Source organism: Aulonocara sp. 'chitande type north' Nkhata Bay, linkage group LG19, assembly GCF_057382095.1.
Source record: "Aulonocara sp. 'chitande type north' Nkhata Bay isolate Kocher_YH1m ecotype deep benthic linkage group LG19, A_spYH_male_GT1.1, whole genome shotgun sequence".
Classification (NCBI taxonomy): Eukaryota; Metazoa; Chordata; class Actinopteri; order Cichliformes; family Cichlidae; genus Aulonocara; species Aulonocara sp. 'chitande type north' Nkhata Bay.
This window is the reverse complement of record NC_141362.1, coordinates 2,366,327-2,381,460: the sequence shown is the minus strand read 5'-3', so window position 1 is coordinate 2,381,460 and position 15,134 is coordinate 2,366,327. Positions and strand designations below refer to the sequence as shown.

At 39.8% G+C, this 15,134-nt stretch overlaps 1 protein-coding gene across 5 annotated transcripts in view; it reads right to left on the bottom strand.

The window, feature by feature from the left end:
- The window catches only part of nrxn3a (neurexin 3a), a 208,138-nt gene that overhangs the window by 172,854 nt on the left and 20,150 nt on the right, over window positions 1–15,134 (bottom strand). For all 5 annotated transcript variants that reach the window (XR_015126338.1, XR_015126339.1, XM_086274121.1 and 2 more), the window contains exons 3-4: window positions 1,652–1,675; window positions 528–554 (exon numbers count right to left, since the gene is read on the bottom strand). Coding sequence is in view for 3 of the 5 variants with exons in the window: in XM_086274121.1 (XP_086130247.1) it covers window positions 528–554; window positions 1,652–1,675 (51 nt within the window). In the remaining 2 variants the exon portion in view is untranslated. The remainder of the gene's footprint in view (window positions 1–527; window positions 555–1,651; window positions 1,676–15,134) is intronic.

Sequence of the window (15,134 nt, the reverse complement as noted above, 5' to 3'; positions counted from 1 at the left end):
CACATTGTTTCTAGCTCAATCACTGCCAATCCATCTTTCTCCTTAGTGTCACGTTTTACATACAAACCAATAAAAGCCTTTTTCTTTGCCTTTCCCACTCCTTCCTTTGGGAAATGCCTTTTCTGTCCTGTGCATCCTCATTCCACCAAAAGACAATTGTCCTTGTCTTCTTTCCTCTGTCCACAGTATAAATCATACACCTCCTTGGCTGTTTCTGTCTCACTTCATCTCTGAACTTCCTCCTTCAACTTCCACCCTGTAACGCTTGGCTCTGCCCGATTTCCAGAAACACTCTACAGACTACGTCTGATGCTGCCCACTGTAGCTACAGTCTCTCCAGGACAACACATTTCAGGAAAAAAACAAGCTTTGTTTGTTACAGTTTTCTTAGGACAGTAAAAAGAAGGAGAGAGGGGAAATAAAATAACATCGTGTATTGAACAACACCATCAAAAACAACCACAGCACAGCACAACAGAGTCACAACCAAAGATAGACTTGTAGCAAAGACATAAAGAGAGGCATACCTTGCTCTGCCATCATATGTGCAAGGCCTTAAGAAAATAGGAAAGGTATAAAAGAGAGGAAAGAGAGAGAATATTTCAGCAAAGAGAACACTTAGTTTCAATACCCTCTGGTATTGTGATGATTCATGCTTTTACTCATAGTGAAAGCATAACATCAGATCACACAGGTGCCACAAAGCTTCCTGTGCCTGAGCAGGAGGCTTCCTCGTAACGAGTATAACACATAAAAAGCTCATGTGTGCTTTTTACGTTTGTGTAGCAGAACTCAACTGACCTGCTGTACAGACATAAAAATGCGATTTCTGCTCTTTGCTCTTTGGCTGTTTGAGGCAGCAAACACAAATTATAAACACATTATTGAAATGTCTTCAGTTTATTAGTTTATGTCCCTGTCACGCTAACACACAGCTGCTTATTTAAACATCCAGTTGATGGGAGTGACATGTCTGTTTTTCTGTTTCTGGTTATTGTCCAGTTCTATTTTTTGGTTTAGTCTTTTTTTAGTATTATAGCTGCTTTAAAATGAATTGTGACAGAATATATAATATTTTAAATATGATTTCCTGAAGGCCAGCTCGTGAGCTGTCCAAGCATTTGACACACCATGAATGTCCTGTGAAGTTTTAGTCCACAAGAACTGAATTTCATCACTTTTGTGCAAAGACAGTAAAATAATGAGAATTAATGCAATGCTCTAGTTTAATAAATTCTTTGTTTTCAATCAGATACTTAAATATCTCTATAGAACTTGTTAGAGGTAAGTAATCTGTAACTACTGGTATGATGAGACAGCCCAAGAGGCAGGATCCTATAATCTGTGTTGAAAATCAGATTTCTGAAGGAATAAACAGAAATATTATGGACATTTGTAACTGAAAGATAAACCTAATATCTGCACATGGTTGAATAATTAACACATAGTGTCATAGTAATAGTCTTAGTCATTTGTCCCTCCTTTGTAAAAGAAATATCCCATTTCAGGGAATGCAATGTGAATTATGTTAAAGCACAGACAGGAACATTTCATTAAGCTGGAACAGTAGCTTCACATTGTCGTCACCAAGTCTGTTTGCACTTGTCTGAATATCTGCTTCCATCTGACATTATTCACTAAAAACACTCACCTGGCATGTTGTTGCTGTTGATTTCTAGAGCAAAAAAAAGGAGACAAAGAAAACAAGCAAAGGTAGTATTAGAAACACACTTGTTTCTTGCATGCTGACTATCATGCAAATAATTACACACATAGTTCATACAGAGGGCTGGCAGTACACTCAGCCTTTTGCATGTTCTTTACAATGCAGAATGTTTCAGCAAGTAGCACTTAAAGCAGCAGCACTTTGAACCACAATCACGACAGGAAATACAAAGAGAAATGTTCAGCACAAAAAGGCATTTGTTCTCACGCATGTGTGCATTTCCCCTTATCCTGCATTGAAGTCACATTACCTCATTTATTCTGTAATAGTATACTGTTACTACAGCACGAAGACATGCAAAGAAAAAATAAAAATGTCAAATGTTAAAGCCAGAAAGGCCCTAATGTCAAAGATCTACGGTTGTGGTCTGAGACTCATTATGGGCATCTTTCAGGGTGGAGTAACTGTACAGAACAGATCTTTATTTAAGTATTAGGTGCAATCCCCAACCTCAGTATAAATACAGGATCTACATGTCTACATTAATCCCCATGAATATTTGGTGAAATGTCCCTTAGCAAGTTGAACCTTAACAGGATACGTTTGTATCAACAAGCTTGTGACAAAACTCTGGTTGGATAACTGACCACAGTTCTCCTTCTTAGCTCTTGGATCTTCAGGCCAATCAGAAGAGTGCTGCCAAACAAATTATGCTGACAGAAAGAAGTCAATCATGATCACTAACAAAACGTTTAACAGGCCTTGGCCTTGTCATGTTATAAAACATCCATCCATCCATCCATCCTCATCCGCTTTATCCGAGTATAAAATAATAATGCAGAATTCAGCTGACTGCAGTGAGATTTTACACACTTTATTTATTTGAGCCTGTATATGCACCTTTGACCCTGCGTGGGTTAGATGATGATGATTGGATGTGAACTTGTGATCACAACTGCATGTTTGCATATCCACAGATACAAATGTGGAAATATGGAGCTATTTGAGCTTTTGTCACAGATGCAAGAAAACTGAGCTTCTATATGAGTTTCAATCTATTTTTTACGTACAAATTTACTTACATTAGCAAAATAATCCACTAAGACAATGATGGCAACAAAAAAATAGATCTCTGTATAACTTAGTTTGCTACACAGAACTCATACTGTATGCTGTTAAAAGCAGTACAAATTATCATTGCAACTAATATTTATTTACCTTGAACACAGGCTTGGAGAGAAACCCAACAAAATCAGTGATTTAAAGCCACTGGAAACCAATTTTAGGTGGAACATTGTTTGTTTGCTTGCTTCTTAATCCAGTTAACCTGTAAATCACTTAATTCAAGAAATGAATAATTGTGGAATCTATAAAGAACAAGTTAGCAAAGAACAAATTTTAGATTGTATTTCTCTGCTATTGTTGTTCCTGGGAGCCTGTCACAACAGCATGAAATATCTTTCCATGTGTTCAGTTGAAACTTTGAAAATGCAAACTTCACACATAGACTGGGACTACATTTCAACCAGTGGTGCTGAGGATCTTGTCAAAATGATAAACGCAGAAAAGTACCAGCAGATTGTGATCCTCCATGCTATAGCATCTCAAAAGCATCACATGTACTGCTTCATTTTTCAGTATGTCATTAATCCCAAATAGGCATAGCTGGACTGGCCATCGGCAATTTTTCTTTTTTTCGTTTTTTTCCCGTAACGGTATAAACAATGAAAGGTGGTGGATTGGCCAGATGCTGGGAGATGTGTAAAAATAACTCAGTTGTTTGGTGGTGGCTATGGCGGGGCTTCCACAGATTCAGTAACATTAGCAAGTGGTGGAGGGCAGCAGGTGCAACACGCTGGCAGGTGGATGAAATGCAGGAGGAGCAGAGACCCGAGGCGGTGAACTGAACTTCAGGTAAGAAGTTATGACCTGCAGTCTCTCTGGGTCAGATATAAACCAAGTTTAGGTGGAGTTTATTCTCGTTATGCTGAGTTTTTACAGTCAGTTACAATAACTCGTACTGCGTACTAGCTAGCATGACGGAGTTTATATACAGCTGGGCGGGTGCTATGATGTTAATGATGTTGAACTTGTTTTGTCTTATTTTACTTATAAGGTTAGTTAGTAGAGTTTCCAACCGTCCAGTAAAAAACAGAATTGAAAAGAAAATATTACACGTTTCGTATTGAGGTGAAAAGGAACAGTTTGTCCCGGACTTCAGCTACAATGAAAAAGACACAAAGCTGGAATTATTGTCTTTGCTGCACAGCTGCCTCTTCTTCTTTCATTCTCTCCCCTCCCTCTCCTGTTTCTACTTCAATCATGAAACTGATCAGTGATCAGCTGATTGGCTTTTCTCTCTTGTTTATTTATCGTCCACTTTGCGCCAGAAAGAGGAAACCAGCGGATGTCGCGCTAAACAACAGCAGCACGTTTAAGCTTGATCAGCTGTTGTTAGAATGTGTTTAATATTAATTTCTAGTATCAGCTGATGTTTGCTGGAGCCACAGCTGTAAAGCTGCTGGTCATGATGTCGGTTTGGATATGTGGTGAGAGGGAAACGTGAAGATGAAACCAGGAGATGTCCTTACTGAATCATCAGAGCTGAACAGGTGATGGAGAAACAGGTTTACCTTTTAGGTGACATGAATGGGTTGAAGTTATGAACTGTTTCTGAGAGACAAATAACACCAGGATCCTTTTTTTTTAATGTAGCTGACAGCTGGTAACTGTGCAGGGGCGGGTCTAGCAAAGTGTTGCCAGGGGGGCAGGTAGGGCATTAACAGGGAGAGGGGGGCACAAAGAAATACTTTTCATTCTTATTCTCATTTAAAATGTCTCACTTTTAACAAATAATTATCTGAATCTTGCAACAAATGTTTTCATCTGATGTAAAATGTATAGAAATCCATTATTGTACATAGTAATTTTTTTAGGGTCCTATCATAATTTAGTTTAGTTTAGTTAGTCCCAACACTGCTGACAACTGATCCATTCTGTAGTTGGTATCCGTAGCCAGTCTTGTCAATGATCTCACTGAGGGGATTCAGGCCTATGCAGAACAGCAGTGGGGACAGAGTCTCCTTGGTAGATCCCTCACTTGATGGTGACTTGTGCTATGGGCTTGAGGTTGGCCTCTAGTGTTGTACGCCACACCCCCACTGGAGTGCACTCCAAACTGTACGGCCTCAAGGTTAATGCCGAGAAGACCAAAGTCCTGACCACCGACGGCTTACCAACGATCATCCATCTCGACGGTGTGCAGATCAAACAAGTCCAACAATTTCAATATCTGGGGTCCCTCGTCGAGGAGAAGAAAGTGGCATCATCAGTGGAGAGACGCTCCAGAATTGGGCAGGCGGCGGCAGCATTCGCTTCCCTGCTCTGGTGCATCTGGAAGAAGAACAACATCTCATTGGCGACAAAGATCCGCCTTTACCGAACCCTGATCATGCCCATTCTACTTTACGCCGCAGAGACGTGGACAACCGACGATCGGCCACCTAATCCAGCGCCGCCGATTTCGTTGGTTTGGCCACATTTGTCGAATGGACCCGAGCCGCTACCCCCATGGCCTACTCTGGTTGACCCGCCCCACCGATTGGAGGGTGCATCGAAATGCACCAAAGAAGACATGGATGAAACAAATCCCGGATGATTTGAAGGCCCTTCGACTTGACCTTGAGCAGGCAAGAACCATCGCCCTAGATCGAAAAGCGTGGAAGATAATCGTTGGTCAAGCAAGAGAACCTGCGGCACCTACAGCAGCGTACTGGTTGCGCGGCAGACCACCACCGCTGGTCACCCGCTAAGGACAAGAAGAGAAGAGAGACACCCCCACTGAGTTCCTGATGAAGTCCTGTTGATGTTGCATAGGTCTAGGCCTTCCAGGATCCAGGTGTGGGGCATTGAGTCATAGGCCTTCTTGTAGTCAATCCAGGTGGTGCACAGGTTGGTCAGCCTAGTCTTGCAGTCTCGGGTGACTGCTCCATCTACCAGTAGCTGGTGTTTTCTGCCTCTGGTATTCTTGCAAATTCCTTTCTCATCTATTGAGCCATGTTCATCTTAGCCGCTATGATGCCTGACAGGAGCTTCCACGTGGTGCTGAGGCGGGTTATTGGTCGGTAGTTGGAGGGGACCGGTCCCTTCTGGGGGTCCTTGGGTGTCAGGACTGCCCAGCCTTCGGTTAGCCATTCTGGGTATCTCTCATTGACTGGCTGGTTATTAGCTGGTTCATATGTACGATGGAGTGCAGTCAGCTTCTTCAGCCAGTAGGCGTGAATCATGTCAGGGCTTGGTGGTGTCCAACTCCTCATACTGGAAAGCCAGTCTTGGATGTCTGCCTGTTCAGAAAGGTTGCTGTGGTCTGATATTAGGTCCACCAGCTACTTGGCATTGGTGTAGTGTAAGTAACGGAACCCCATAACTAAGAAGATTCCTCATTTACATTAACAACAAATGGAAGTCTGTCAGATAGAGTCGAGTCACACCATTACAGCACAGTTCCTTTGATACCAATTGTGTGCTCTAATCTATATAATAAAATATTATTGTCAAGAATATCAAATGATGCACTGAGGTGTAGCACGATAAGTTGCCTCAAGGCACTATATAAAATAACACTGAATTGAATTAAACTGAATCGAATAAGTCCACTTTCTGAGGCAATGTAAAGATAATTGGTAACATTCACTCGTGCTGTTTCTGCACTATAGTCTGAATCCTGACTGAAACTCCGCAAATAAACAAGTTCTTTGCATACACTTGTCCAGCTATTTTTGAACTATTCTTACAATATTTTGTTAGTAAAATGAAGCATAGAAATTGGTCTATACAATAATTTGCTATGACAGTAAAAGCTTTTTTAAGTAAATAATTAATTGCCGCAATCGTAAAACAGGTCTGTTTTAATAAAGATAAACTGATCATATTTAAAATTGAAACATTAATGAATTGTAGGAATTAGACTTATTGATGATTTAAAGGAGAAAATGAATGAAAATAAGTAAATAAGGATAGGAGGGTAACAGTACTAGCAAACATCAGCGACCACTACAGGCGACTTTTAAAGAAATGAGTGAAGTCATCACTAGTCAAAGCTAAAGCAATAGCTCAACAGAGCTCAAACTCTCTGTTAGCCTGGGTACAAGGCTGACAACCTGGCAGGTTCCCATTTTCCTCTTTCTTACATATGGTAAGATGTCCTAGCTTTACAAAGACCCTTTTTTTTTTCTTATAGAGCAATTATTTATCCAGGCCAAATGAAGATCTTCTAAATTAGCAAGGTGTCATTTCCTCTCCAACTTATGAGTTCTTTACTTGAAGGCTCATATTTGTGGGTTGTACCAGGGAGTCAAATGTCTCTGACTGGTTGCTTTCTTTTTCAGAAGAGCCACAGTATCCAGATTTGTATGCAGTCATGAATTAATACTGCTGCAAGATAACGGACTTCTGTACATAAAGTACAATTTAGGTAGCTGTTGCTCTTTGTTACTATTGCAAGTCATTCCCTTTTGTCTCTACTGCAGCTATGTTTGGTCTCTTCCTGTTAAACTGAAATTCTTCTATTAACTTATCAATTCTCCCAAGTGCTTGCTCATAAGAGATCATCTGATCATTGGGCTTTTCTAATATAGTAAGGCTTGCTTTGAGACAGCTGTTGTTGTAAACTGGCATTATAAGACTGAACAGAACAGCTATCTAACTTTTGTTGACACCGGTGATTTACAGGTAACTAGGGAAATATTGAAATGTGATCTGCCACACCATTGTCTTGAGAAATATGGTAGTCTCAAAAGCAAAATGGGATGATATTTGAATTAGTGTTAATTCACTTTAAGTTTTTTAATCAGGTTTTCTAACAGGCCCAATTTAATCAAAAACATTTTCTGAACCAATCACAGATAGAGCAGGGCGATATGGCCAAAAATATTTATCACGATATATATTTGAAAATTTGCGATAACGATATAACCGACGATATAATTGATGCGAGACAAAATACAACTCCACAACATTACTAGCGCAAAAAGACAACCTTCCATTTATTTTCACTTAAACAAGAAGCTGGTTTTTATGTACATTAAAGCTTTATAAAAATGTAACAGTGCAAATGCAAATTCCTTGCTGAACGTTTAACCAAAAGGCATTTCCAGTAGAAATGGGCTGACATATCCTGAGCATAACCATATATAATATCCACTGAAGTTAAAAATAGGTGCTTTGCAACATTAAACTGCAGTGTGCAGTACGCATTTTTCGGACCATAAGGTGCACGGGATTATAAGGCACATTAAGCGAAACAAAGCAGTCAGATAAATCAAACTTTATTAAACTCATTCTTCTTGCTTCCTCCATTTCTGTACCATTGATTCATTAATGTTGAATTCTCTGGCAGCTGCTCTATTCCCATGTTGTTGCAGTATATTAATGACTAACCTCGTATTGTGGATGGATTATCTCAGTTGTTCTCCTGACTGAAGTTTGGTCCGTTTACAGCATCCTGCCATGCGATTGCATTTGTCTCTAACCATGAAGAACCTTCACGTTAACTTTTATAAGTGGAAAAGTGTTAGTGTTCGTCCTCCAGCTTCACTGTTTATGTTATGCTAACATAGCTGTGTCGCTAGCGATCACGTAGCACATCATTATATACCAGCTAGCCCAACTTCAGTAACCCTACAAACGTCACTGCTGTTTAGTTTCCTGTCTTCATTTATGTTGGAAGTGATAGCAGAGCTGTACGTTTGATTTTTTTCAGAAATCTCTCAGTCAGAACATGCAATATCATGCTTAGGTAACTAGCGAAACTAGCGAGCTAACTTCCGCTAGCTTCCTGCTAACTTCTAACTCCGTTAAATGTAATAACTTTTGTTTTCATGGATGCCTGGAAGTTAAACTTTATAGTTACACCTGGTAAAGCAGCAATGCTGATCGTTTTATTAAAGATGAAAGAATTTAGACAGTTTTTAACTCTAAGTGATGCTGCAGTGTTGTTTGACCTGAAGCATACGGAGTTTAGGACCCAGATTACTCCCAGATTTAAGAGCATCTTAGTCCGACAAATACGACAATAACAACGGCCGCTTGCATGTTCTGCAAAAAGATGTGCTTTGTTGTGTATCTGACGGACAAACACCAAACCAGTTCCACATCACGGAAGTTGCACCATTTTTACAAACCAATTCTGGTTCATCTGTTTCACTCAACAATCGGCCATGTGCGTATGAAAACAAAGGCACTGCGCATGCGCGTTTTACTCCCATTCTATCGCGATATTTCATTTTCCTATCGTTGCCTAACATTATACCGGTATTACCGTGAACGGTATAATATGGCCCAGCCCTAATCACAGATATATAAACTAGTTTGATTGATTTTTTTATTATCTGCATTTTGAAAAAGTAAAAGACTATAGACAAGTAAAGCAGTGTTGTTATGTTAACCTAATTAAATACACTCAATTAGGTTACATTTAATTAAATATTTGACCCAAACTTTAGCTCTTATCCATTATTACTGACAGATGAGTCAATTCTTATTTATCAAATACAATATATAAAATATATTAAAAAGGTAAAATGGTAAAAACAAAAAAAGAGAAAGAAAAAAGTCATGCAAGTGAGTTATGACAAATTCTAGCTGTCACGAATGCAAAGATATTTTGCAAAAACAGACTAGTGAGTTTATTCTGGAGCAGCTCATAGGTTTAGTTAGCAGCAAAAGATACAATGTTCTTGGTTAAAAACCAATTCTGCTCTTAGATCAGTGAAGAATATCTTCCTGTATTCGTTTGGGCCACTCACAGAAATGAAGCAATGGTGTGACTGACTTGCGATCCATTAAATCCTCTTAGCATGGACAAATTGGGCATGTTAGGGAGTTAACACGAACGCAGGCAGATGGAAGTCAATCTGATATACATTACATATTAATTCAGTTTAAAGTGAAGACTGTCAACTGTGCTCAAATGTCAAACAAGCTGATCCAGTGGTAATCAGGGGGAGGAAGTGTGTGTGTGTGTGTGTGTGTGTGTGTGTGTGTGTGTGTGTGTGTGTGTGTGTGTGTGTGTGTGTACACAACAAGCTGTAATAACGACATATTTCAATGAAAGTCTCGGCAGTATTGAATATGATGGCACACCAGTGATTACCAACATTTGACTGGTTAGTTTTCATTTCCAACGTTATGGTGGACGTTCTGGAGTCGATAGATAAAAAAACGATCCAGTTTTGATGCATGTCTGTCACTACTTGAAATTCTCCACAAAGAGTTTCAAGCTTTCTGTAATTCAGTGAAGCAGAGCACAGCCTTCGGAGAACTGGCAGAATCATTCACAGAGGGAATGACGTGACTCTCAGAAGAAGACAAAGAAAGTCGGAGGAACCATTGGTAGGTTTTAAACCCCTTTATGAAGTGCTCCAGCTAACAATGGCAATAGCAATGAATTTCAGTATCATTTTCTGACATTGTTTTCTAATGTTACATTTTGACAGCTTGTCTACTGAAGACAGTAAAAGTTAGAATAAAACAAAGTTTTAATGTCTTGATATAAAGTGCCTTGAGGTGACTGTTGTTGTGATTTGGCACTATATAAATAAAATCACTCACTAAGAGGCATTGTGTGCAGGCTTATCATTAGTAAATGTAGTAGTGTTGGTGCAGTAGAAAGAAAGTCAAAGGTTCATTTCATGACAGAAATCAGTGATGCAGATTGAAAACAAACATTACCTGAAACACTAGCAAGCAAAAGTGCAAAAACGCAGAGTCATTCATATGACTTAGAAGTGTCTGTTTATGTAGACTTGCTCTCTAAACAGTGTTAAAACGTTAGCTAACATTAGCCAACTTTAACTGTAACTTTAACCTTCAGTCTGCTGGCCAAGGAACTGATGTACTTTATTGTCTTCGTTTGTTACAGTTTCTTAATGTGGTCAAACTGGGCTTAGGTGATTGTTTACAGTACAGTTAGATTAGAGCTGGGCGATAGAACGATAACGATATGTATCGCGATATAACTTTTACTCGATAGAGAAATTAAGCTATTGCGATAGACCTCGCCGCTCTTGTCCTCTTAAAAAAAAAAAAAAAAAAAAGGTCAGCCAATCCAAATTAAGTAGCGCAGAGCCGAACCAATCACAGCCGCAGCGTCACGTCACGTGACTTGTTACATACAGCACAAGTGCCAAGCCGCACGTGTGTTTGTTTGGGAAGCAGCCAGCGGGTAATGGAGGAAATGAGTGTGCCGACTAGAAAAATCAACCGAGCGTGACCGGAGAGAAACAGATGATGGTTCCAAAGAGATTGTCGAACGGAAGAGCCATAGAAGCTCCGTAGTGTGAAGGTATTTCGGCTATTTCAAGTCTGACAAAAAACAGAGTAGCGTGCACTGTAAATTGTGCCGAAAGCAAGTCTGGAAATACAATAAACTGGTGCATGCGTCACACTGTGCGCCACGTTATTGTTTCGGTGAAATGAATTTCTACAATACTGTTACTGTTAATTCTACTCTCTGCAGTGTTTAAATGCTTACATATACACACAGTTACTGTCCCTCCACACATACGACTCGGTTCTGCTTCTATGCCCCAGCTTTGTTTACTTTTTCCCACCGAGGCTTCTAGACTTCTGATTGGCCAACATTTCTGCACGGTTAGGAATCTAGCACCACCTGCTGCTTTGGCATGTTCATAGCAGCGTTTTCCTTCATTTCTACCTTTATGTGTGGACGGGATTATTTTTTAAAACGAAAACGGAAAATCTCCGTTTTCAAAAATACCCGTGTACGTGTGGACGTAGCCTCAGTCTCTGACTGGAAGCACTAATTCGTCATTCGGCTTTTGTCAGACTAAAGTAACTGTTAAAACTGTTTGAAAAGCTCAGCTATACAACAAGGAGAGATTGAGAATTTCCTTTTAGTTCTCAGTTTATTTGATATTGACAAAAGTTAGTCAGTTTTGTCTGTTCTTCTGTAAAACAAACTAAGATTTATTTTTAGAATTAATATTTTGTTTCTAAGTGGAATTGACAGTTTAGTCTGTTTTGTTTGTTCTATTTTGAAACTTAAACGCTTTAGCGGCTGCCTTTTGTGTAGTTTGCAATATTTGCCTTTATTTAGCTGAAAAAGTCTCATGTTCCTTAAGTACATCTACCCTGTTGAACTTATTATGGGAAATAAATATTTAAATATAAACAAGCTGCTGATTATTTCACATTTTACTTGTGAGCAACGGCACATTTAAATCTTACAAATATAGTTATTTGGCTTATATCGTGATAGATATCGTTATCGCCTGAAATGAAAAAAACATATCGTGATATGAAAAAATCTCATATCGCCCAGCTCTAAGTTAGATGGACATTAGCTATTGTCCAACAGCCCTTATTCAATATTAGAATATTGCTATAAACCTTATTGGACTGTAAATCTGTTTCCCTGTTCATTTTACCTTTTGAGTGACAGAGGACGATAGTGAAGGAGAGGAGGAAAAGAAACAAGCAGCGATGGACTTGTAGTGGTAGTGGTCAGACCAGGTCATCATCACGGATGCCTCCGTACTTTGACAGCCCCTGTAGCCCCTGTTTGAGTATGTTCACTGATTATTGGTTATTACTGGTTATTTCACATAACTAAGCAGTGTGTTATGCTGTTATCAAATGTGCATATGCAGTGAGAACCAGGTGAGAAAATAGACTGATAATGAAGTTGGGTAGAAAGCAATAACTGCTGAACAAAGAAGAAAGAAAAAGAAAACCAAGATGCGTTTCATGGATACTTTGTACCACACTTAAAATACTGTGGGACATTTTAAATAAAACATATTCTTTAATATGAATGGTAACAGTTAACAGCCTTCAGAAGTAAAGCATGAGGGTGGCAGTATCATGCTGTGGGGAAGACTTTCAGGAGCGGGATCTGAGAGACTATTCAGAGTCAAAGGTTCAATGCAGCAGCGTACAGAGGCATCCTTGATGATGACCTGGTCTGAGCGCTCTGGCGGGGCAAAGGTTTATCTTCCCACAGGACCACAACCCCAAGCACACAGCCAAGATAAGAAAGAAATGGGTTTGGGACCTCACTGAGTGTTTCTGCATGGCCCAGCTGGAGCCCAGACTTGAACCCAGTTGAACACTGGAGAGATCTGAAAATGACACAGATGCTCCACATCATACCTGGTGGAGCCTGAGAGGTTCAGCAAAGAATATTTTGAGACAATAGGTGTGCCTGGCTTGTAGCATCATACTCATAAAGACTTCAGGCTGCAATTGTAAATCTCTAAAGGTGCTTCAACAAAGTACTAAGCAAAGGCTGTGAATAATTATGTACATGTTATAATTTTTGGTTTATTATGTTTAAAAACTGTTTGTTTAACTTTTTTAATTTAATGGTAAATGGACTGATTCTTATATAGTGCTTTGCTACTCTCCTGGAGTACTCAAAGCACTCTATACAACATGCCTCATTCACACAAGCACTTCTAAGCACAAGTGCAAACTGAACTACATTCACACGATGAACGCATCGGAGGGCAACTCAGGGTTAGTATCTTGCCCAAGGATATTCGGCATGCAGACTGGGGAAGCCAAGGATCGAACCACCAACCTTCCGATCAGTAGCTGATCTGCTCGACCACCTGAGCCACAGCCACCCCAAAGTCCATTTTGGAATAAAGTTGTAACATGACAAAATGTGGAGCAAGTGAAGTGCTGTGGATATTTTCCAGGTGCACCGTAGTCTTGGAACTGATGACCTGTGTTGAACCTGCACAATAAAGAGAGGGTTTGCACAAATTTGAAAACCAGCTCTCTTAACAGTTTGCTTCTTGTCCAGGTGTGTGGAGCAGCAGTCTGATTGCATCTGTACTGAATAACTGCTTTAGTTGCTTGATGATTTGGTGGACTGTCTCCATGTGGTTAGGAGACCAAAATAACCTTGTGTGTATTTCTCCTCTTATCTACTATATTACATTAGTAGTATTAATAGTTCTTTAACTTACTTTTGAAAGTTCTGATTGTCACATTTGATCCTTTGCCTCATGTTTAATGACTAAAGCTCAACTGTAAAAGTCTTGTAATATACTGAAATCCAAATAACGTTCTTTTGAAAGTAGCATTGTAATGTGTACACAGCTAAACTTAGATGAACAGAACTGGTTAAGAGACATGACCAGAAACTGACAGGACAGACTTCAGTTTCAATGACCAGCTTCCTCAGGAAATTCTGCAGAAACGCATGGTCCTGTTCCCAATTCAAACACAGACACACCCATACAAGACAGACATATATCAACATACAGCACACATCCACTCAGACATGGAGGGTACCCACAGACGAACACACACCCATACACTCCCATTACAGCATCTTCAATAGATGGTCACATTATCGCTACAGTAACCACCAGACTCCTCCATGTTATTTCCAGCAATCACCATGAGCATGCAATCTTTTAGATTTTGCAGCCTGTTTTGTTCATCACATTGTCTCCAGTCTGCTGTTCCACCTGCTAGTCAGAATCCAGAGCAGCCCACCTATCCTTGGTATCACAAGCATATCATGTTCTCCAACAGTCTTCAGTAAAGATAAAACACTCTCTCCCACCACCTAGGATTCTTCCATAGATCTCCTTCTTGTACTCTGTTGCCTACAGCAGATTATGTAACTTCTATCACCTTGAGTACATACCATCCTCTTCTCCTGTGGTTGCAGGATTCTTCTTTGTCGCTTAGAAAGACAACAGTCTCAGGCCATGCATCAATTACCACATTTCGGACCAAATTACAATAAAAAAAAATCAACTCCCTCTGAAAGTTCAGCTTTCTAATAACTTCAAAGGGCCACTGTTTTCACAAACCTTACAAATTGTAAGTATTTTAAGTTTCTATGCCCTTTGGACTCACAAGCACCCTGCAGTGTTTTAGCCACTAATGCTGTGATTTCCCTTATCTCTTAATGTTTGTATATCTCTACAATATCCTAAACTTTTCCAGAAGTCTGAAGAAACACCATGTCCATTTGTGGCATGTGCTACAGAGTCTACTGGAGAACTCGTTATATGTTAAAGCAGAGAAATGTGAGTCCCATGGGTCACCTTACTTGGTTTTGTATTTGAGGGTGGGCAAATGAAGACCAATCTGGAGTAAGTCAAAGCAGCCGTGAACTGGCACACCCTCACGACTCAGAAGCAGTTTCAGCGCTTCCTAGGATTTGCAAATTTTATTACTGAAGTTGACGCCTCTACCTCTGGTGTTGGTACACCCCTCTCCCAACGGTCCACTCTAGAAAGTAAACTATAGCCTTGCTCTTTTTTTCCTGTCATCTAACTGTTGATGAGTGCCATTGTAATGTCAGAAAATGGGAGCCGCAAGCTGTAAAGTTAGCATTAGAGGAGTAGCAACATTGTTTGTGGCAACACCCAAACACCCATTTGTCGTTTAGTCTGTTCAGAAATATCTAAATCAGGGGTGT